Source organism: Cebus imitator, unplaced genomic scaffold, assembly GCF_001604975.1.
Source record: "Cebus imitator isolate Cc_AM_T3 unplaced genomic scaffold, Cebus_imitator-1.0 Scaffold131, whole genome shotgun sequence".
Lineage (NCBI taxonomy): Eukaryota > Metazoa > Chordata > Mammalia > Primates > Cebidae > Cebus > Cebus imitator.
Genome location: NW_016107446.1, coordinates 4,742,762 through 4,764,642, shown reverse-complemented (window position 1 = coordinate 4,764,642; position 21,881 = coordinate 4,742,762). Strand labels below are relative to the sequence as shown.

Below are 21,881 nucleotides of genomic sequence, written 5' to 3'. Positions count from 1 at the left end.
AGTTAAGTGATATCTGTGTCCTGACAGAACTCCTGACAGCTAGAGCCGGGCCCTGGAAGGGCAGCAACGGCTGGCATGGAAGCACAGCCCTGAGATATCACCACCACTGCAGGGGCCTCGGTTTCCTCGTCTCTGAAGAGGAAATAATGAACAACTGGCTCCCCATGTGGCGAGGTGGACCGCGCAGCCAGGGAAGCTGAGAAGTGATGTAGGCCAGGACAGAGGAAGCGGAACAGCAGAGGAAGCCGAAGGAGAGACGGGACAGGCAAACCACAGATGCAGCCCCTGACAGCCACAGGGAGGAGGCCAGCCTCAGCTGGCACAGGGCTCTCAGGCTGTGCCCTCTGAGAAGCAGGGAAGTGTCTTCTGTGCTTCAGACTCATTTCTGTAGAACCCACAGCTCCATGCTTCCTTTCTATTTTAAGACAACACCAGAGAAAGAGCAAAACCCAGTCTATTACAGGGAGAGCCCCTTAATTCAGCCAGCAGAGGGGATTCGTCATCCACATCCCACCCACCTCCCTGACTGTGGATCAACTGCAGTCAATGCATTGGACAGCACTGTGTCCAGAGAAGTGGCCTGTCTCCACTCTAGCCAGCTATTTTTCCAGAGCAGATGCCTTCTGTTTGCACCTTTCTACAGAACCCAGTGAAACGTTCAATGAGGATTCATTAACTGCCAGGGACCATACCAGGCTCACCTCAAAAGCAAATGTACTGGGACACACACCCCACAATCTGTAATCTTTTGTTCCTTATGGCCCAGAAGTCCTGGTCCAGATGACCAGCCTCATCCACTTCACCAGCCTGTCTTCCCCTACAGCCTCAGTCCCCATCTGGTCAGTTAAGATGTTCTTTATCGTAGCCTGAATAGAAACGCTGGGTCCCCAGGGGACTGTGGGAGCAGGGGACTGGCTGCTACAGTGGCCCTTGCTGGGACCAGCACTGCCCCATGCTATGGGCACCAAGGAGCCAGGGGCTGCAGGCCTTCCTGCTCAGCCCACTCCGCATTTCCCACGATGGCACTGCCTCCGTTTGTGATGAGTGCATGCACACGGCAATGCTGAACTTCTCCAGGCCGATGATCAAAGCTGAAGTGCCACCCACTAACCACAGAATCCTGGGCCTGGGCTCCCTCTCCCCGGGCATGGCCAACATGGTGGGGAAGAGTATTCCTGCAGCACTGTGGCCAGCACTGAGTCTGGCTCGCCTTGGCTGCTATGGGCCAGCCCTCGGGTCAGGCACTTCCCACTCAGACGCACACGGCCAGCAAGGTGGTAGGAACCCGAAAGGCAGTGCAGAGCAGAGGCAGACCAGGAAGGCTTGGTCTCTGGGCACATCCAGACCACAGCAGCACACTGGAGCCCGCAGGGGCAGCACGCACAGCTCACACCTGCACCAGGTGCCCCTTCTGTCTCCTGGCAGCTCGATTACATCAGAACAGGGAGACAGGCAGCAACTGCTTTATTTGACCTCTTGTCCTTTGAGGCAACCCAAACTAATGTCGATATCCTGGCTGTGACTTTCTCTTCAAGTTGAACTGCTTGAAAATGGATCCTAGGATTCCAGTCCCACCAATCCCTAATTCCAGTCCCTGTGGAGCCACGCAGTACACAAATTAATAGAAATATCTGTTCCCTTCCTGCCCCAGTAGACATCAGACTGCAGTGGGCTTAGAAGGGTTCCCTCTGTTTGTTTTAACACAGACTCCATGGCAACAGGAGGGGCTGGTGCAGGTGAGGAAGGAGAGAAAACCAGATCCTGTACCTGCGTGTGCTGAGCCCACATCTCAGGGGCCTGCGGGAAAGTGGTGGAGAAGATGCTCCTGGCCTTCTTGGGATGCAGCAGCAGCTTTGCAAGGTCCATGGGCCCTGCTGGGCTCCTTTTTCAGAACTCCAGGGAACATTAAGGGCAGCTTTGGACATATTACCCACAAATTAATGGACACAGAGGTCAGACACTTGTGAGGGTGGGCACTGGCCTGGTGGTTCCAGGGCCACCTCTGGCTAGTGATCAGGAAGAAGGCCCCTCCCTCTGGTTGATGGGGATCCCTGACTGCAGTGAGAGTGGCCTTTGCTCTTCCAGGAGGAAAGAGACAAAAGACCTACCCAGCGGTACACAAGGGCCAGGCCACTGCTCTTCATTCCCCTTCTAAGGGGCACCCCTCAAACCTGCTACAACTTCCCTTTGAGCCATATTTGTTTCAGAACACAACTTTCAACTGTTCATATCACCAGAGGCTACTCAGGTTGCCAAGTAGGGACCCCAGCTCTGGGCCAGAGTTATCACATCTTGTATTGATGACAAACGGGGTGAGCTTTCCTGAGTCCTAGTACCACCATGACAACTGTGCCCTCTGTCTAGGATGTTTGAGCAAAGAACAAGCAAGACCATTCCAAGAGCCACTGCTTGTGACTTTACCCCTGAGATGCGCACACACGTGGGGAGCACAGCCATGCTGGCCCACCACTGAGTCACCATGCCCCTCCCAGGAACTTACAAATAGGAGGTGCCCAAGAAGACTTTAGCCCAAGGTCAAGGGTGGAGTTAGGGTTGGGACCAAGATTGCACTTTTCCCCTTACAGAAAAGGCAGCAGTGGCCCCAATGACTGTCCTTTGGGGGAATATGGCTCCCAGGCACAGGCTATGGGAGCTTTCCGGCAGCAGGGTAACCACAGGGGCAGATGACTGCCACGGTTACAGCTCCAGACACTATAGCACCAATTCCAGACCTCAGCCTTAGCTGCCGATGAGAGCTAGCATTTGTGTGTGTGTGTGCGCACATGTGTGTGCAAGTGTGTATGTGGAAGGGATGCATAAATTCATGTGTGTGCATGTGTGCACAGGTGTATATGTGTATACATATTTGCATGTGCATGTATATGTGCAGGTGTGCACCTGGAGGGGTGTGTAAATGCACACATATGCATGTATGTGCACATGTATATGTGTGGGTGTGCATGGAGGGGTGCATGTAAGTGCACATGTATGCACAGGTGTATATGTGTATGCATATGTGTGTGTATGTGTATGTGTGTAGGTGTGCATGTAGACGGCAGTGTATGTATGTTAGTGCATGTGGGTGTGCAGGTATATGTGTGTGCCATGTGTATGCATGAGTGCACATGTGCATGGGAGTATACACAGGTGGGTTTGCATGTGCTCAAGTGTACATGTAGTTTATGCATGTATGTGTGTGTCGGGGGCATTTCTAGGCTGATACCGTGGCACATCTAGATCAAATGGCCTTTCTCCAGAAGCTCAGCAATTTTTAAGACAATTCTCTGTGTAAAGTTGTCTGAGTTCATTGTGACTTTGAACAAGAGAGTTCTTCTCAGCCAGTTGCTTTCTGGTGTCTGCCCCTGGTTTCCCCACAGACCAGTGCCCTTGCTCTGAGGCATGTTCAGGGCAGCCAGAAGGACTCGAGGGAATGCGAAGTGTGGAGAGCCGCCCTGCCGGCACTCAGAGAGCCCCTTCCATCTCCTGCTGCGCCTCTGCATTCATGTAAGGGAAACTTGCTTAACTCTTGCCCTGTGCATGCCACTGTGAGGGGTCTTGTCAGAGCTACAGACAATTACTTACTAAATATTGGTTATTTTAAAATTTTTAAATTATTGATTGACTGATTGGTTGCTTGTAGAGATGGGGTCTTGCCCAAGCTGGTCTTGAACTCTTGGCCTCAAGCAGTCCTCCTGCCTTGGCCTCCCAAAGCACCGGGATTATAGGCATGAGTCACTGTGCCCAGCCTTTAAATACTTTGCTTTGGTTACTTCAATTTACAAAGAAACTAGTGGAAATGGAGTCTAGAAATAGAAGGTATCTGCAGAAACAATAGTAACAAAAGTACTCAACAATGCAGTTTATTCTGGTTCTGAGCTCTGGCTCTTTCTTTCTCCTGAAAGGGAAATAGCAAAATTGCAGAGATGCTAAAAATGTGCTAGCACTAAGTCAAGACTCTTCCAGGACATAATCAGACATCCAAAAGACAACTGAAATGGCAAGAACCTTCTCACAAGGTGGGCGAGTGTTACTCATACATTCCCTGGACCACTGAGAACCAGCTCACACACCACTAGGCCATCCTCTGAACCAGGAAGGGTATGCTCACCACTCTCCATGCATCAGGGAGGTCCCCAATGCCAGGCAGCAAGGGGCAAACCCCGCTCAACCCCAAAAGGCAGTTCTGGGGTGGTCTCCATGCTAGTTGAGGAACAGGGGCTGCTGAACACGGAGCTGAGGATAGAACCCAGAGAACCCAGGGACCCCTGCCCTGGCCCGAGGGATGTTACCTGGGTGGGAGCAGTGCATGACAGATGAGCAACGTCTCCAATCCTGGCCGCGGCTCGCGGATCGCTGGAGCTGATCAACACCGGAGCGCTAATTTCCATGGAATGCCTGTGGCTGGCAGCCTGGGAGGATCTGTGCGTCACACTGAGCGCCGTGAAGGAGTGGCGTTTCTTGGTGTTCTTCTTGCCATCCACACGCCGCTGAAAGGCACTGACCGCCCCTGCACTGCTTAAAGTGGGACTTGGAGCCATGCTGGCCACAGCACCGGAGTCAGAGGGCAGGGAGGCATTGCAGCCAGACGCAGCAGCTGGGCACGGCTTGTCCATCTCAATGAGCTGCTTGGCAGAGTCGTTGAGCTGAGTGAGAAAGGGGAGAGGGGAGGCTTCATGAAATCATGGTCACATGGCACACCAGCCTTCTGCACTCTCCAGGCCGCATTCCCATTCACAAACTGGCAATGTGCTCAAATCGGTCAGACTGCAGGAAAAACACAGCAGAGGCTGGTGGGCAGCATAGGCTTTATTGAAAAGCTTCCTGGGCAGCTCAAAAACCCCAGGAGCCATGATGGAGAGTGGACGCCCATAGAGAGGAGAGAATTTTCCGAGGGCCACTACTTTGTCACCCCAATCTTTCAACTGCTGCCCATTTCTGGGGAGCAAGGTGCAGCCCTGCAGACAGTGAGGGACTAGAGGCAAGAGGGAAAGGAAGTCCTGCATTAGAAGATGTGGGCTGGCCCTGCAGGCTCCACGACAGCAGGTTCCCGGCCTGCCTTGAGCACTGTGGGTCTCCGGAGGAGATTTTGAGGCGTGTGACCAGAATGCACTTTCTAATGCTTGGTGACTGGCCGTGGCAGGGGAGTCTGCTCTGGTCAGCATGAACCATGGAAGCTCTTTTCAGTAACTGCCTCCACTCAGGCTGTCAAGCCCCAGAAGCTGGCCTGAGTGTGTCCCAGGAGGTATCAATAATCTGTCATCTTGAGTGATTCAGCGAGGTCTCAGGACACGACTCTTTCCCACATCTCCCGCCTGTTCTACAAAATAGCAGCTATTTTTTTCAGGGAAGAGTTTGATGGAAGTCTGATGCTGGGTGGTGCTTATCAGGAAAGGTGGCATGAAGGTTCAAATCCATGAGCAGCCAGGGAATAAACCCTCCTGGACGGCTAAGCCACATCCTTCTTCTCAGGGCTGTAGCATTGCCTGGAGGGGCTGGGAGGGGTAGCCTGGGCACACCCACTGGAGCAAGGTCTGTGAATTACGCAGTCTGGGGATGTACCAGCTGTGAGAAGAGGCTCCCTGGGCTGTTGCGGGCTCTGGCGGGGCAGGGGTTAGGTCAATTCACCATCTGTGAGTAACAGTGTCTCCTGACCCTATACCTGGGGGAAGTTTCCCACTCAGGTGCCCAGTGGAGCCCCTTCCTTCTTAGGCTGTACTTGGCTCAGCCTAAGTGTATACCTATAGGGGGAACTGGCAGTGATTTGAAAGAATAAAGCAGAGGGAACTCTTTACTGTGTACAAAGAGATGGCTCGGAAGAAAACACGATGCCAGAATCAGCATGGGAGGATTGCTACAAGCTAGGTTAAGCAAATGCCATTGGGCTGGGTAAATGCCTGTGAGCTTCCACTCTTTCTCCCTCACCTTTTCAGAAGTAGCAGAAGAAACTGAGTAAATGCCAGCTGCCCTCTGGGCAGACCTCTCTGGAGAAGCACAGAGCTCGGGGCAGGAGTAAGCGGCAGTCATCTCTTTGAGTTTTCTCTTCACCAAGCAGAAACTGAGCAGGGTGGGGTGGCTATGTACAGAGCTGGCACATTCTGTCTGCCAGGGTACTGTTTTGGGTTTGGGGCCCACAAGGTCTCTGCAGCAGCATGACTGGGTTCTGTGCTGTAGGGCACCACAGTGGCACCTAGGCCAGTGGCCGAAGGTCTTTCCAGAAACTGCAGGCAGGCCACTGGGGGGCAGTTCGAAGCCTTCACGGGAAAAACGGAACTCAGCAGTGATTGGTAAGGACTTACAGGATTCAGAAGGGAAGAGGAGAGAGGCAGTGAGTCAGTGAAATCCATGAAAGTGGGAAGACCACAGCAGGCAAGTGAAGGTCCATATGAGTCACTGTGAAAATGCGGGCCATGGCAGCGAGCCGGTGGAGCGGGGGGCAGAGCCGCAGCCGCGGTGTACACTTGGCATATAGGATACAGGCTAAGCCCTTGCATGAGAGGCCAGCAGGTGCCAGGAAGGGCCTGTCGCCCACACCCACCAGGAGTCGAGTCTGACACAGCCTAGTCTAGGAGATTCCCTTCAATGCTGTGAATCGGTGAAGGGAAACACCAGGTCTCACTCAGCTACAGAACTAGCATTTACAGCTGGTAGCACCTTGATGAGTTCAAAAAACAAAACCAAAAAACCCAGAAGCCCTGCTGAGTTTAAGTGGCATGAGAAAGGGTTGCTCCATCACAGGGCTGCTCTGGGCAGGACAAGCAGATCACAGGGGCAGGACAAGCAGATCACAGGAGCAGGGTGGCTGCAGGTTCCAGCTGCCTTCAGCTGCCTTCAACTTAGCCCAGGCCCATGACTGTCAGCATTTCCACTACAAATACCTGCCTTTCAGAGGGAGGTTATGAAAAACCTCACTCTGGGCTCCAACATGTGTGATATAAATCCAGGATTATTTCCTTTGAAATGTTTCCTCCAACCAGGCTCAGCTGTTTTGCTCTATTTTATAGCCGTATTCATTTGCTTCCTCCTAAGTGCTACTCAGAGAACAAACCAGTGCCTGTTCCCTCCCACAGCCCTCCATCGGGCTCTCCAAATACCTGAGAACCGACTTCCTGGACCCCAGTGTTCTCTGCCTGCTTCACAGGGTCTAGAGAAAGACAGAGCAGCAGCGCACAGTGAGCGTGGTCCTCCATTCATCTCACCCACTGGCATCGGAGCACTTTCTAAACACACCTGCCATGCACCTGCACTTGAGACATCATTACACAGCAATCAAGGCAGCAATAATGCTGGAGGCTGGACTCAAATGATTCCCTTCTCCCCAAAGGAACAGGCCTGGAGTGTTTCACTTAGTCTCCCTGGGACTCTGTTGAGTTGGTACTGAAAACTCCATTTTCAAAATCAGGAAATCCAGGCACCAACAGGTTGTTGTATGCAAGTCCAGAAGAGATGGGGCCCTGATCTAAATGTCAGCATGGATTTCCAGGCTCCCTATTCCCATCAGGGGCCATGCAGCCAGGAGCATGGTGCCTGGCCCCTCAGCAGTGCCGCGGGTCACTGAGCACTGCGCAGCCACCAGCACATGTCCCCAAGAGGCTGCTCACAACTGGCTTCACTGCGCCCCCTTCACGGTGGAGAGTGAGGGTGGAGAGGCAGCATGCATCCCTCATGGCTTAGCAACCCCAGCCCAAGGCAGGTGCTGAAAGTGAAGGCAAAAAGCTTCCACCAAGATAGGCAGCTTCAAGAGACAGCAGGAGAAGTGAGAGCTCCTGCCTCTAAGACGGAAGTCCTCAATGCTTCATCCAAAGCTTCCACGTCCCCAGTATCCCTGCCCCAGCCAGGCAGGCAAGCTGCTGCCGAGGGGCCTCCTGGGAAGAGGAGCAGTTAGGCTGTATCCTGTCGACTCGTCTCTGCTTCTGCATCAAGGGGCTTTGCCTTGTGCAGTCTTCATTCCGAAAGCCGAGAGTGGACTATCCCAGAGGGCCTCAACATGCAGATGCATCTCTACACGCCTGAGACTGAGGGGTCATTTTCCACCCACTGCTGGGGACTGGGCTTGCCAGACTCACACAGGAGTGCAAGTAGTGCACACTTCGGCCTGCAGAGTCCGAGGTACTGTTACAGATCTGTGACTTGATCCTGGGGCAAAGCTCATCATCTGGGGAAGTTGTCATTGTCTTCCCATCAAGCTCCAATTAGTCACATCACAAAGCGGGGCCTGGATCTGGCACCGGTGCCATCCCAATCAGAAGGCCCCTCACTGGCCGCATACGTCCTCGTGCGCCCATGTTCAGTGCAGACTCGTCTCACGCACAGGCTTCCATGCTGTAGAGAAACCAGATGGCTCTGGCCTCCCATGTGGATTCAGCCTGAGGATGCACCCCTTCCCATCGAGGTGCCATCTAGAAAGAAAAGGACTCCAGAGGCTCCATCGGCGTGTGGGGTCACCTTGTTTGTTTATCAAGTGGATGTCCCCCTCCTATATAGATGTGCACACACATAACCAATGCACCCAATAATTACACTTTTCCCATTTTTTTTAATGCAAAGAGAACACATTTTCAACTTCCACACAAAATGAAAACAAAATGATAGCATCAATATTTTAAATGTCTTGGTGACTTTATTCATTATGAGGACTGCTCCTGATACCTCGGGAGGTGTGTGCCCATCCCAGGGTCTGCCCTGTTCTGGGGTCCCTCTGCAGGGGCCACCCCGTAGCCCGATGCTCCTGGGAACATGGAACTGGATGGGGTGGGGAATTACCTCAAGCGGGCAGTGCAGTCTTGTCCATGGGACAATAAAGGTTGGGCCAGAGCTCACCACCCCACAGGAGACCTCGCTCATCACTCTATGGCCTCTGTGACCTTGAGTGGCTGCCTCCTGGCTCAGTTAAGCCCCTCCCAATGCTTTGTCTCCCCAGATTTCTTAGATTAGATGTGATTTTCTTCCACAACCTCTTTCCAACCACAGGATTGTCTAGAAAGGTAAGAAGAACTGAAGAGTTCCTTCCATCCATCCTTTAAACAGTTCTATGTATGGGCTCTCGGTTTAGAGCACGCCATAGCCTTGTGGCTTCGTCCAAGGGTGGGGCTGGGTTGAATAGAGAAGGCTCTCTCCCTGTAGCTCCTGGAGCCACGAGTCTCCTGTCTCTAATGGGGAAGTGCGACCAGCCAGGAGGTTTCAGCGCTGGGTCCAGGACAGTGCCAGAGTACAGTTACCCCAAATCCCTGGGTCTGATTGATGAGACTTTAAACTGAATGCCAGGGGGATTTCTTTTTTAAGGATTGGCAAGCCAGTCACGAGGGAGGACAGCAGCTGTAACATGAAAGGAAGAGCAGTGGTGTGGGAGGTGCCCAGCTTCACAAGAAAAATAGTGCAAGGGAGCTGTGCCCCTTGGGGCCTGCCCTGACCCAGAGTGGAGATAGAACAACCTCAGCACCGAGACACAGGGCTTGGGAGTGTGATCTGAAGGAGGGAACGGGTCCCTAAATCCGTATCTTGGTGGAAATCCAGGAAGCCGAGGGGGCAAGCAGGAGGGCAAGTGCTCACAGTTTAACAAGAAGGCGACCCATGCCTTCACGGAAGTACCATTCAGAAAACAAAACGGACTGAGCACCTACCATGTCCTGGGCTCTGCACAAAGGCCTGCTCTAAAAGAGTTTCTATTTCAGTGTGCACTGAACGACCTAGGGCTCCTTCACAGAGCCAACTCAGGCTCAACAGGTGTGGGCTGGTGCCAAGTTTCTGCATTTCTGTGAGCTCCCAAGAGACGACGCTGCTGCTGTTCGCAGACCCCACCGTGGTAGCAAGCTCTGGAACACTACTTGCAAGCTCGGCTTCCCAACAGCAGCACCCTCCCAGGGAACCCTCCAAGAACCAGACTCGCGTGTTCCAGAGACTCCTGTGGGGTGTTTGCCTTCCTCTGCAGCTCCCACCCTCGTTGCTGAGTGTGGCAGAGGCCACCACAGCTGGTTGTTGGCCTCTTACTCCTTAGAGCTTCACAAACTCAGGAGCAGACGAAGAAAGGCCAGAAGCTTTTGTTGGGAGACATCTCGGAAACTTCCCCTCACTGAGATGGGCAGGCAAGAGGGCTGGGCTTCGATCAGCACTTGCCGGATGTAAAGCATGTCATTCTTTAGGAGACTAAGCATGGAGAGGGAAGGATTCCTTTTACCACTGGTTCACCCTCCTCATAGGCACCCCTCATTCTGAAGGGTTGTATGTGGAACATTCCCAGAGTGTTTAAGGAGAAAGGCTCCCCAAACTGGGGACTCTTGGTCAGTGACTAAGCCAGTAAGAAGCAAGGGATTTGGTGACTATCCCTGGCCTAGCACACCCGACTTTATCTTCATCCCCACACACGCCCATCTGACCCTCATATCAACCCTCTGAGGTGACAGCAATGTGGCCATTTTACAGATGAGGAAACTGAGGATCAGAGAGGTTAAGTGAATTGCTCCAAGTCACACAGTGAATGAGCAGCACCATGGCCACTGCTTGCCCCTTTTCTGAGATGTCTCATTGAATCTGCTGCCATCCCCTCATCACTGTGGAACATGGGAAGACCCTTCCCCTCTTGCTATATCTTGAGGTAAAATAATGAATATATTCACTGAGGTATACCTATGCCCATGACTACTGGAATGGGTTGGGGTCATTTTAGAGATTCAAATGTGGGTCTTTAAAAATCAGGCCTTTTTGGGCTGAGCACAGCAGTTCATGTTTGTGGTTCATCTCAGCACTTTGGGAGGCCAAGACGGATAGGTTGCTTGAGTCCAGGAGTTCAAGACCAGCCTGGGCAACTAAAGAGGCCCTGTCTCTATAAAATATAAACAAAAATTAGCTGGGCGTGGTGGTGTGCGCCTGTGGTCCTGGCTACCCAGGAGTCTGAGGTGGGAGGATCACTTGAGCCTGAGAGGTTATGCCACTATACTTCAGCCTGGGTGACAGAGCAAGACCCTGTTTCAATTTTTAAAAAAAATCAGACCTTTTTTTGGGAGGTTAAAGATGAGATGAAAAGTGGTCAGGCAAATTCTCATATGGGACAGACGCCAGCTACAGTTACAAATGGTGGGAGGCCGATCTGTTTCCTTCCCTTTATTCACAGATTTAGTGGCCTCAGAGGCTGTGGACAATGCCAAACTCTTATTTACTGGGGACATTGAACCCTAGGCATCTGTAAAACGCTGGTGCCACCACTGTGGACTCATGCTCCCCGCCCAGCCACAAGCCACGGTCATATACCTGCTATGGGAGAGGCGTCTACCCTGGAGGAGATCCCTCCCTGGAATTACAGTTTAACAGAGGCTAGGCAACACCAGAGCACCGCAGGAGTGTGCTGGAGACCTGTGTGAGGCTGCCTGCCCCACCAGAGTGTGGCCCCAAGCCCGTGGGTGACCCGCATGCCTCTAGCACACGGCAGATGTCCTTTTCCATCCTGTCCTCTTGGTGTTTGCATTCTACCCTGGTCCCCGTCCTGTGATAGCTGAAGCACACTAGCCAGGCTGCTGTCAGGCTGCCCAACGGGCCGGCAAGCTGAGATGACTATTCATATAACTGAAGTTCAAAACACAGGTACTGACCTGCACTGCACAAATGGCTGCCTAATTTTGCATGTAAAGCCTGAGTACAGGCAAGGCTTTTGGAAGAGATGATTTCTAAAAATCTGAGGAGGGAGTTGGAGCGAATGTTTTTCATTTCAGCCCACTCTTATCATGGAATGGACAAAGCCCTGTCCCTGTCAGGTGCAGGGTGGTCCCAGAAGAGGCAGGTGGCACCCATCCACCTTGTCTACCTCCGGGTGCCAGTTGTCACACAGCCCACAGTGGCATTCATGCTGAGACCTTCCAGAGAATTTGGGGGCCACCCTCTGCCAGTGCCCTTCAATATGGCACGTGAATCTGCACACCCTGGGCCAGGCTCACCTCATGGTGGGGAGCCCAGGAAGGGAACACCCCTGTGAAGCCCCCAAAGCAAGCCCTCAAAATCAGGGTCTGCCAAAGAATATTCAGCTGCCCTGCAGCTAATAGTACCTCCTTCCTCATCCGAGACTCCATGGGTCTCTCCAGCACAACGAGAAACACCCACTACACCCCACCTTGTGCCTCTGTCATAGTTATATCCCCCTTTCTTCCTTCCTGGATCCCACCCTACTACTCCCCATGGGGAAATGAGGCTCCACATGAGTCGAGTTTAACCTCTTGACACTGGGTGACGCATCCTTCCTGGACTAGGAATCACACTGTCATTTGAGTATTAAGACCTGCCAGAGGAAGATTCCAGGACTAAAATAAGAAAACAGAAAACTTCACTCATTTGGTAGGAACGTGTGAAGGCCCATAAAAGGCCCAGGAGCAGCAGGACAGCCTAATTAGCCCCTCAGCAGGGGTGTCCCGTGAGCAGAGGGATCACTGATTAGAAGTTTTCAGACTGGGATAAGGACCTATGACAATTTTACCTTAAGATGAACTTAAAAGGAGACAAAACTGGTGGTTTCTGGGCAAATAAGTGTGTGAAGGGCACCATTTATTCTCCACTTTCTCCAAGAACTGCCCCAAGGAAAGTCTCTCTGTTGGGACAGTGGGGAGATCACAGACCCCCAGCAGCAGGTGGGGACCTGCACAGCCTCCTGTAGACATTAATATCCTGGACGAGTCCCTCCGGTGGGGTGAGTGCTGCACATGCATTTCTGGTCATTTTAATCCTGAGGACCAAGGTGATTCATTTCCCAGGGTCCTTCTTGCTTAGAAGTCACAGATCTTAGGTGGGTGAGAAGGAATGAGGGGAGCAAGAGGTGTGGCTGGCACAAATTCAGTAGATGGCAGGTGGCCGCTCCACCCAATGGGCTCCCAGGTCGGGCCCAGCCACAGCTCAGGCGGGGGGGCTCTAACCTGTTCTCTGACAGTGCACCCCCATCAGGGAAGCATTTCTGCACATTCTAATGTATCAATGATCATTTACATTATATGTATGTAATGTGTATCTTTTGGCATATTTATCTAGTGGAACAAATCTATATTTACATGTATTTGATTACCAAAAATATATAAAATAAGCACACACAAAATAGAAATTAAAACTAACAAGTTAAAAATTTCAATGAGTTTGAACAGAAGATCTTGTTTTCTGTGCAGAGTGGCATGCACCCCACCATGGAGATCTCTGGCTTACAGCAGTGGTTTTCAAACGATCCATTGATTGGGTCCTGACCAGCCTTTTTAAGAAACGGAATAGAATAAATATTGGCATGCGTCCATGTGGTATGGAAGTAGCTTCACAGACCATTTCTCTAGGTTCACACACTCACGTGGTGTGCCCTCGGTCAAGATGTCAAATGCACTGTCACTGTGGGTCACATCCACAAAGACTGAAAGCCGTCGGCACCCAGGGAAGATGAGAAGCATTTCCCCCACTAGAAATAAAAGGCCCTCTTCTTCCTATTTGCACACGGTGTGAACCTGATGTATAAGGAGGGAGCCTGGTCCAAGCCTGCCCCTCTTGCTGAGGACCAGGAGGGGCCCTCACAGCTGACTCTTCCCTGCAGGCACCTGGGGCTGGGACCAGATGTCTGTGTGTCTGCAGGTGCGCACACCTGTGTTCTATGTGCAGCTTCTCTGGGACAGGAAACCAGCTCCCAAGGTTGGTGAGTGGCACCTGAGCTTACCCTGGCCTGTGTGGCCTTTAGCCTACGATGCTGCATGCGGTGGGCTCCTGGTGTAGCTGGAGGGACGGTGCGTTGGGCTGCGGTATATAGGACACCAGCCAGACTATCACGGGTGGCTGCATACTGCAGCCCTGAAGTTCTCACCTGCTACCTCCTCACCACTAATCTCTATTACCCAGAGAGCCTCCAGCTGGCAAGCATTTCCTCCTTCCCTCCCCATGTCTCTGTACCCCCTTCTCTCCTCCAGTCTCTCTTTGGCATCCCAAAACAACCTGAAATTAACAAAGCCTAAGCGATCAGATCAAGATGTCACAGCTGATACTTGGAGTTCTGAGGACTTCATCCTCTTGCAGGGGTCTCATTTCACAGATGCTTCAAATGTTCGATAAACACCTATTCCACGCATAGGTGTCTGAATGACTGCGGTAAGTATTTGCATGTGTCTGTCTGTTGAGTATGTTCTAAACACTGTGCTCAGCACTTCTCACCCCTCTACAGCGCTGTAAGTCACATCGAACTTCACACACAGGGTCAGCAGCTGAGAGCAATTTTGGGGGGGCCTGGCTGGGGAGGGTGGTGGAGCCTGCATGAGTCTGAGCCTCACTCAGCACTCACTAGGTACCTGCTGCCGGTTGTGTGCTCTGCCAGGCAATCTGTGGCAGGAGGAGCTTTTTCACAGCAAGAACTTTTCTTAAGGATGTGTTCCATGGTGACAGAGGAACTTAAGAATGTGGCATGCTGCAACTAACTCATCAATGAAAAATGGAAGGAAACGCTACTAGAGAAAGGCTGGGCTGAAGGGGGAAGACAACTCAGTTTCTATCGTTACAGATAGGACATAACCATAGAAAGTCACAAAGTATTTCAACCAAAAGTGACATAAGTGCCCTAAGTATTTCAAGGCCGTGGAGAGGCGCGGGCAGGAGTAGGATGGCACGTGTGTGTGCACATGTGTGTGCACGGGGGTCTAGAGTTGTCTAAAGGGGCTCAGGTTGTGAGGGCTGAACAGGAGGCAGGATGGACACAAAGCCTCCGTTGACTCCTGAACAGGGATAAAGGAGTCACTGGAGGTGGCATGGGGAGCCTGGGGGTGGTTGGGAATTTGGGCCAGCGTGGCAGCAGTGGAATGAGTCAGAAAGGGCCATGTGTGGATGGATGGGCCAGGGCACCGAGATCCCCCAACCATCTGGGGCTGGTGCTTTGAAAGGAGAAGGTGGAACTGGGTACCTACTGCAGGCCAGGGGCTCTGCCTGGCACTGCGAAATAAATACAGACAAACCCCCACTCTCTCACAGATACCCAGACAAGGAATAAGTGAGTACTTCATTACACAGAGGACGTTGAATGGTAAGAAATACTTAGAGGAAAAAGTATGAGAGGACGATATGCTGAGGGGCTGCAGGTTAAACAGGGAACCCAGAAAGGCTTCACAGGGATAGTGACCTGTGAGCCAAGACCTTGAGGAGATGTGGGAGGGAGGTGGCCCCACTGCATCGGGGGAGGGCGGGTGATGGGCAGGTGTGAACAGCACATGCAAAGGCCCTGTGGCAGTGGCTGGCTGGAGTGTCTGAGGAAGAACAAGGGGGCCAGAGTGGCTGGAGCAAACACGTGGGTGGAAATGAGGTGGGGGTGGTGGGGTTAACTGGCACTGCAGCTTCTGGGTCCCTTGGAGGTCCTGGCTCTCCCTGAGTGAGATGGGGGGATAGGGGGGTGCTCTACAGCAGCACAGGGACATGATAGGATCCCCCAGCCACGGTGCTGAGAAAAGGCTGCAGAGGTGAGGCACTTGGAAGCTACTGCAATAATGTCATGAGAATATTCTCACAATTTAACAAGAAAAGCCAGGCAGAAATACTAATACAGCACAATCTCAAATTTGTCCAAAATATATGTAAATTTATACATAGAAAAGAATAAAGGAAATAGAACAATATGCTAACAATGTTTCACCTCGTTCTTTCCCTACACGTATATTCATATTTACTGGTAGGATTATGGGTGATTTTAATTTTCTTCTTTATACTTTTTTGAATTTTCCTATTTTGAGCAATAGCCAGGTATTATTTTTATAATCAGAAAAAGTCATTAAAAACAAAACAAAAGAGCAGATTAGGCTGAGTTCTCCGTTGACCTATGGGGAGACTTCCTGAGCCGTGGCAGTGACTTATTTTTTTGACTTTGTACACAGCACAAGTTGCCCTAAATAGCTCCTGGTGTCTTTGGTTTTGTGAGAACGCAGCCGTTTTTAAAGAGCGTGACACTTCGGGCAAGGTCTAGCAAGGTTTTCTTCTTCCTTGGGTGGTTGGGTTTCCAGTCCTAGGTGACAGCCACCAGCTGAGGGGGACACAGACCTGGAGTGACTCCTGAGGGAGATGCCAGGATTTTGGGGCTGCCCCTAGGGAGAAACTCTAAGAGCTCAGAAAGTGGTAGGGATTAGCCAGGCCCAAACGGTAGGGCAGTGGAAACCCAGAGAGGGGGGCAGAAGACTCACACTGGGAGCTGTACACCAAGACCCAAGACCCAGCTAATGCCTGGTTTTGTAAATAAAGGTTGTTTGAGGCACAAACAAGTTTGGTCCTCAGGTTAAATATGGCCAGACATGCATGTGCAGCCCACCTGCTGAGCTATTGTTCATGACTGCACTCACCACATAAGTCGCTTCTCTCCTCCCTCCCCATCAGCTGTCCCATTGCTGGGATGAAGCTCTGACACCAGTGGCCACAGTGGTTTTTCTTTAAACTTTTTGTAACAGTCATAGCAGCCCCCTGGTGTTCAGTCCTTTTGGCTTGATATGTGGCCTGCCCTTCCCTGCTGCTTTCAGTAAATTGCAGAAGCCACAGGATGTCACCTGTACATGCTCAATATGCGTCTCTAACAGACAGGGAGATCCACAGGGGCTAGGCCAACCTCGGGGACTGGAGAGAAGGCTGGTCACTTCCTCCTTCCCTCCCCAGCTCTGTTCAGAGGAGCAATTCCAGGCAAGGTGGTCAGCTTTGCAGCCTCGACCCTTTCTTTCGAGGTCTATGCACGTTCCTTAGCTTCCACATCCAATCTAGATTCTTTGAGATTTTTCAATCCTAAAGCTAACACTTCCATTTCCAGCTCAGAGACCCAGCTCACCCCTCAGCTGGATCCAAGGACAGGTATGAAGAATTGCTACAACTAAAAGCCCAACTTAACCCAAAGGGACAGGTGAACACACAAACTGTGTTGTAAATTTAGCAATAAGAAATAATAAGAGCAGTTTCAACCACAAGTCCATTCCCTTTTAAATACAAAAGGCTTTAAGGAGGCATAAATTTGACCTCCTGGGTTTATTTTTCTGGTGCCAGGCTCTGCCTCAGTCCAGCAGCTACAGGATAAGTCTACAGCCGTGACACAGTCCATGATGGCAGGGCTGGCTAGAACGCGGAGCCTTAGGCCTGACCGGCCTTTAGGGTCTGAGTGCTCGTGTGGGCGGCTCCCTGCCTCTGATGCTCAAGCAGCTGACCTCAGGCTCTGCTGCAACACACTGGTTGTCCCTTTCCCGAAAGCACCGATTATTTCGGACAGGCTCTCTTGCCCTGAACAGTTCATGAAAACTCATTCTCTGATTGTTTCCTTCACATCAAATGAAAGCTAGGACTATTCCAAATTGTTTTTTCAAGAGGACTGTATATTCATATTGCAGACTCGAAAACAACACTCTGATACTAAAATGCAATTTTGCAACAAGACGTGAGGGCTTCCTCTTGCTCTCTGCAGAGTGACACAGGAGGTGACGCACGGGACACTGGGGTTGTGCAGGACCCCCAAATTCCAGTTAAGGTAACAATCACTTCTAACACATAGTTCTCTCCTTGTGCACTGCTTTGTGCACAAGGACCTCCAAAGGACCCCTGGAGGTAGATGAGGTTATTACCCCCATTGCACAGATAAGAAAACTGAGGCACAGGGAGTGACAGAGCTGTGCTGGAGCCTCTGCTCGACTGCCTGATGCCAAGGTGGGCAGGGGCACCTGGCCTGTCAGAGGGACAGAGGAAGGGACACAGGAAGGCTAGTATGCCAGGGCAGCGATCAGGGCCAGGCATCAGGAAGGCGTGAGGCTGGGTGGACCCACCGGGTGGACTGCAGTGAGGAGTCTGGATTTATTCTAAGAGCAATGGGCCCCACTGGTGGCTTTAAGCAGGAGTGAAGTACCCGCCTTAACTTTGCAGAAATGGTTCCTAGTTCCACTGCTGTATGAGAATGAACCGTGGGGGAGGTGGAACCCTGAGAAGCCATGTAGGAACCATGGGGCTGGAGCTGGCCTGGGGCCTTCTGCCCACATCCCCAGGGACACAAGACCCTGTGGTTTCCCTACGACCAGAGCTCAAAACTTAGTCTAGAAGGCTCTCTCCACACGCATTTTACACTATCAAAGTTCACCTCAGCAAAGCAGGGATGGGCTTAGGAATGACAAGGACATGGTCACAAGGAGTCTGTAGACACAGGCACGAGGTTGGGAGCACTGAGCAGAGAAGGTGCCTGGAAGAGACACCCCAGACCCAAACCCAGAGCAGATGCCAATGTCCTCAGAGTGACCTGCAAGACCCCCTGACACCCATCTCCCAGTGCCCGTCTGGCAGCAACCCCTCTCCTCTCACCTGCCTGCTTGGTCACCCTGGCTTAGAGTCCCTTGGCCACCTCAAACCACCCCTGGACCTGCTCCTTCCTTGCCCCTCCCTGAAGGCCACTTCCCCAGCCAGGTTCCCGAGAGCTGACATGAAAGATACAGTTCCCTCCTGCCAGCCCCCTCCTCCTCTCCTAGGGTTACTTTTCTCCATGGAAAGTAGAATCCCCTCCAGACCTGCTTTCCTTCACGGTGATGTTCTCCCTAGTGGATGTGGTCTCCAGGGTTCTCCTCTGCCTCATTCAGGCTGCATCTCCTGGGCCTGGCCCACAGCCAGCGCTTAAGGACTGGATGAACGTGGGAACCCAGGCAGCCTGGAGGGACTGTGGGGAGGGCACTGCCCAGCAGTGGGATCTGCTCTTTCTGGCAAAGGCTAAGCCACCAACAGAAAACTAAGATGGAAGGAGCAAGTAGACCTCTTGGCGGGTGACAATGGCCCTGATATGTCTCCGATTTACGATGAAGTCTGGAGCACGAATGTACCAGCACATTGGTCCCTCTGATGGAGGCAGAGATAGAAAGGACTGGCTGCCGTCATTTGTGAGGGGCCAGCCCTGGAGGAACTATTTGTGGCAGCCTCTAGACTCTAATCAGAACCTTCTCCCTGTAACAGACCCTGGAGATTCAGCAGGGTGACGGGGTGGGAGGGGCTGAGGGATGGGAAATAACTTAAAGGGTACAAGGAAGGACCGATCACCAAAAACAGGACATCTGGAAAATGAGGCTGATGTCCCAAGAGCTTCAGACCTGGACTCTGAATTGCTCTCACTTTCAAGGATTTGAGAAGTGTTTTTATGAAGGCAACAGAGAGTGGTTCTGAGCTCCTCTGAGGGGACTGAGCAGAAACAAGACGAAGCTGGAATCAGCACCATTTCTCATTCTGCACTACAGGTAGAAATCAGGTGGCTTCAGAAAGTCCCCCACAGGGCACATGGTTTGAGTATTTCCCGAACCCGAATCTTAAACGTGCCTCAGCCCCCAGTACTCTGAACCCTCTCCTTTCTCAACAGAAAGCATTAACAACAGGTACCATGGAGGAGAAGCACGAAGACAAGGGAAGAATGTTTCCAACTGGCCTGGAGCATCAACCTTGGTCATAATCCATTGCCAAGTGCTGGAACTAAGGGTGAGGCAGCAACCCAGAGCTGCAGGATAGAGCTCCCTGCAAAGATGGGCTGATTTGGAACAAAGATGTTCGGGTCCCCCAGGACCCCCCAGTGATTCCACATGGGTGTGCTTGGTTCCAGCTGCAAAATCAGACACGGTTTCCTCTGCACTAAACATAGCCCTGGACCTCAGCCAAGAAGCACTGCTGTCACCCTATAAGCACCCAGAGCCAAGTCTCTCCACAGCTAAGTGAGCTCTCACCTCCACACTAAAAAACTGCAACTGCTCAGAAGGCCTGCTGGGGCAGGTGCCACAGCGCCAGGCCTGCCCTCAGGGTGGGGTTTCCTCCCCACTTTCCTCTTAGCTTCTTCACGCGGCCCATCTCCAGGTTTAGACACACTCTCCAATCCTGAGCACTGTGACAGAACACTCAGGAAAGAAGTGAGAATGGGCCTGGAGAGTGTGGGCCATACATTAATCCACAGAACGAGATGGTGGGAGGAGATGCTGCCGGTCAGATTGGGGGAGGGTTCATAACCCAACAGCCAAACGTCTCTACACTAGCAATCCTGAGAGCAAAGAATGTCGGGGTGCTAACCTCAGGTTGTGTCATGGAAGTGCTCATCAGCTGCAGGCCCTGGATGGGGCGTGGCTGGGTCTTTCACCAAGAGAATGGAGCCTTCCTCTTCCCCTAAGGCTGTTCTGAAGATTCAATGGCAGACAGATGTTGGAATGCACCAGAAAGTATATTCTAGCTAAAGTTTGTGAGCCACAGTCTAGCTTACTCAGGTAGGAAAGGTGGAAGTGAAAGCCAAGACAAGAGGATGTGACAGGGCCGGGGGTTCCAAAGGAAGGTCCTGGAGAAAACTGGGCTGCCACGTGTGGGGTGACAGAGGGGCTGTTTTAAGATTGCTGAGGCCAGGGGACACAGCTGCAAGATGGAAGGGCATGTGCTGAGTGTGGAGAGTTCATGCGGATGAGGACTGAGGAAAGGCCATTTATGTCCATGGTCAGGAGGTGGGCTGCGGAGGGAGGTGGGGTGGCCAGTGGCCTGGGAGTAGGTGGGCCTGGTGTAGGCAGCCTTGGCCCCAGGCTCTGAGTCAGTCCCACTGCAGCAGGCCTGGAGAGCCCAGCCCAGGTAACTTCCTAAATTCCTGGGCTACAAGGAAAGCCACACTCTTGCTAAATTCCCTAACAATAGGCGCTATCAGACCCCTCTGATTTATAACCCAGACCACTGCAACTCTGATGGGACAGAGGACAGGCCTTACAAACACCCGTTTCTGATAAGCAACTGCAAATCTCAAGCCAGTTTTAGCAGCTTATAGAGGCTGCGCATGGGCTTTTGTGTCGTATAGTTCACCTGTTGATGCAAAGATCCAAACTCCACCTCATTTTAATGCTGCAACCCCAGCCCAAAGTGATAAGAGATGTGTGTTACATACATGTTTACCCATTGCACATGCGCTCAGCTCACCTCATAAATATGCATAGCTTTTCCCCAAACCTGCTAAATATGTATGACTCTACTGTGTATCACAGACCCTGCAAGGCATAAAACCCAACCTGCCCTTCCCCTCTGTGAAGCAAGAGCACCTTCGTTCCATGTCAGAGACTATCTCTTCCTGGTTTGCAAACTGATGTCACCAGTAAAGCTGTCTTTTCTACTGTTTGGCCATCTTGGGGGCCTTTCTGACGACACTCGGATGCTCACTGAAGTTTGGGAGCCACGACCTAGCTTACTCAGGCAGGAAAGGTGGAAGTGAAGGCAAGACAAAAACGTGGAAGGCCAGGGGGCAGCTAAGTCAGGGCACCATGACAGCCACACTGGAGGGAGGACAGGTGGATGTGGAGAGCCCAAGATGGCCTGTGGAGGGCAGGTGTGAGGACTCTATCTCCCTAGGATTGGGTGGGTGCGCATGCTGAGGCCAGCTGGGCCTGGCAAGGAGCTAAAGTCAGGTGGAAAAGGAGCCCTGACATTGACCTGCTCAGTGGGAAGTGTACTGCTCACATGAGTGACAGGAGAAGCAGAAAAACAGCTGGAGCCTGAGGTAGAAGCAGTCTAGACTCAAGGTGGGAGCTCAGTTATTCCACCAGCTGCAGGCCAGAGGCTCCTACAGCCTGCCCCAGGGCCGTCTCGGTGTTCAGCTGTCCCCAGGCAGACACACTTTCAGTCCTGAGTAGTCCCTTGAGGAGGTAACTCACTTAAGCCTTCTATCACTGCTTCTAGACCAGGACAAGGCTCTGCACTGAGCAGGCTAGACATTAAATACCAGCTGGCAGACCCGTGGAGGAAGCCCTCTTCCTGACACACAATTTTACAACTACCACTTAAAACCAACACAGGTAGTCCACTTTAGTTATTATGTCATCAGCACTCAGCAACCACTCCTGCCGGTCTACATGCGTGTAGCTTCTTTCTGGCAAGGCTGAGTGCACTGGTGCTGAGGACGAGCACATGCC

General features: G+C 52.0%; 1 protein-coding gene across 1 annotated transcript in view; it reads right to left on the bottom strand.

Moving 5' to 3' along the window:
• The window catches only part of SH3RF3 (SH3 domain containing ring finger 3), a 361,067-nt gene that overhangs the window by 97,970 nt on the left and 241,216 nt on the right, over window positions 1-21,881 (bottom strand). The window contains exon 4 of the mRNA XM_017541145.2: window positions 4,290-4,643. Within this exon, the coding sequence (XP_017396634.1) occupies window positions 4,290-4,643 (354 nt within the window). The remainder of the gene's footprint in view (window positions 1-4,289; window positions 4,644-21,881) is intronic.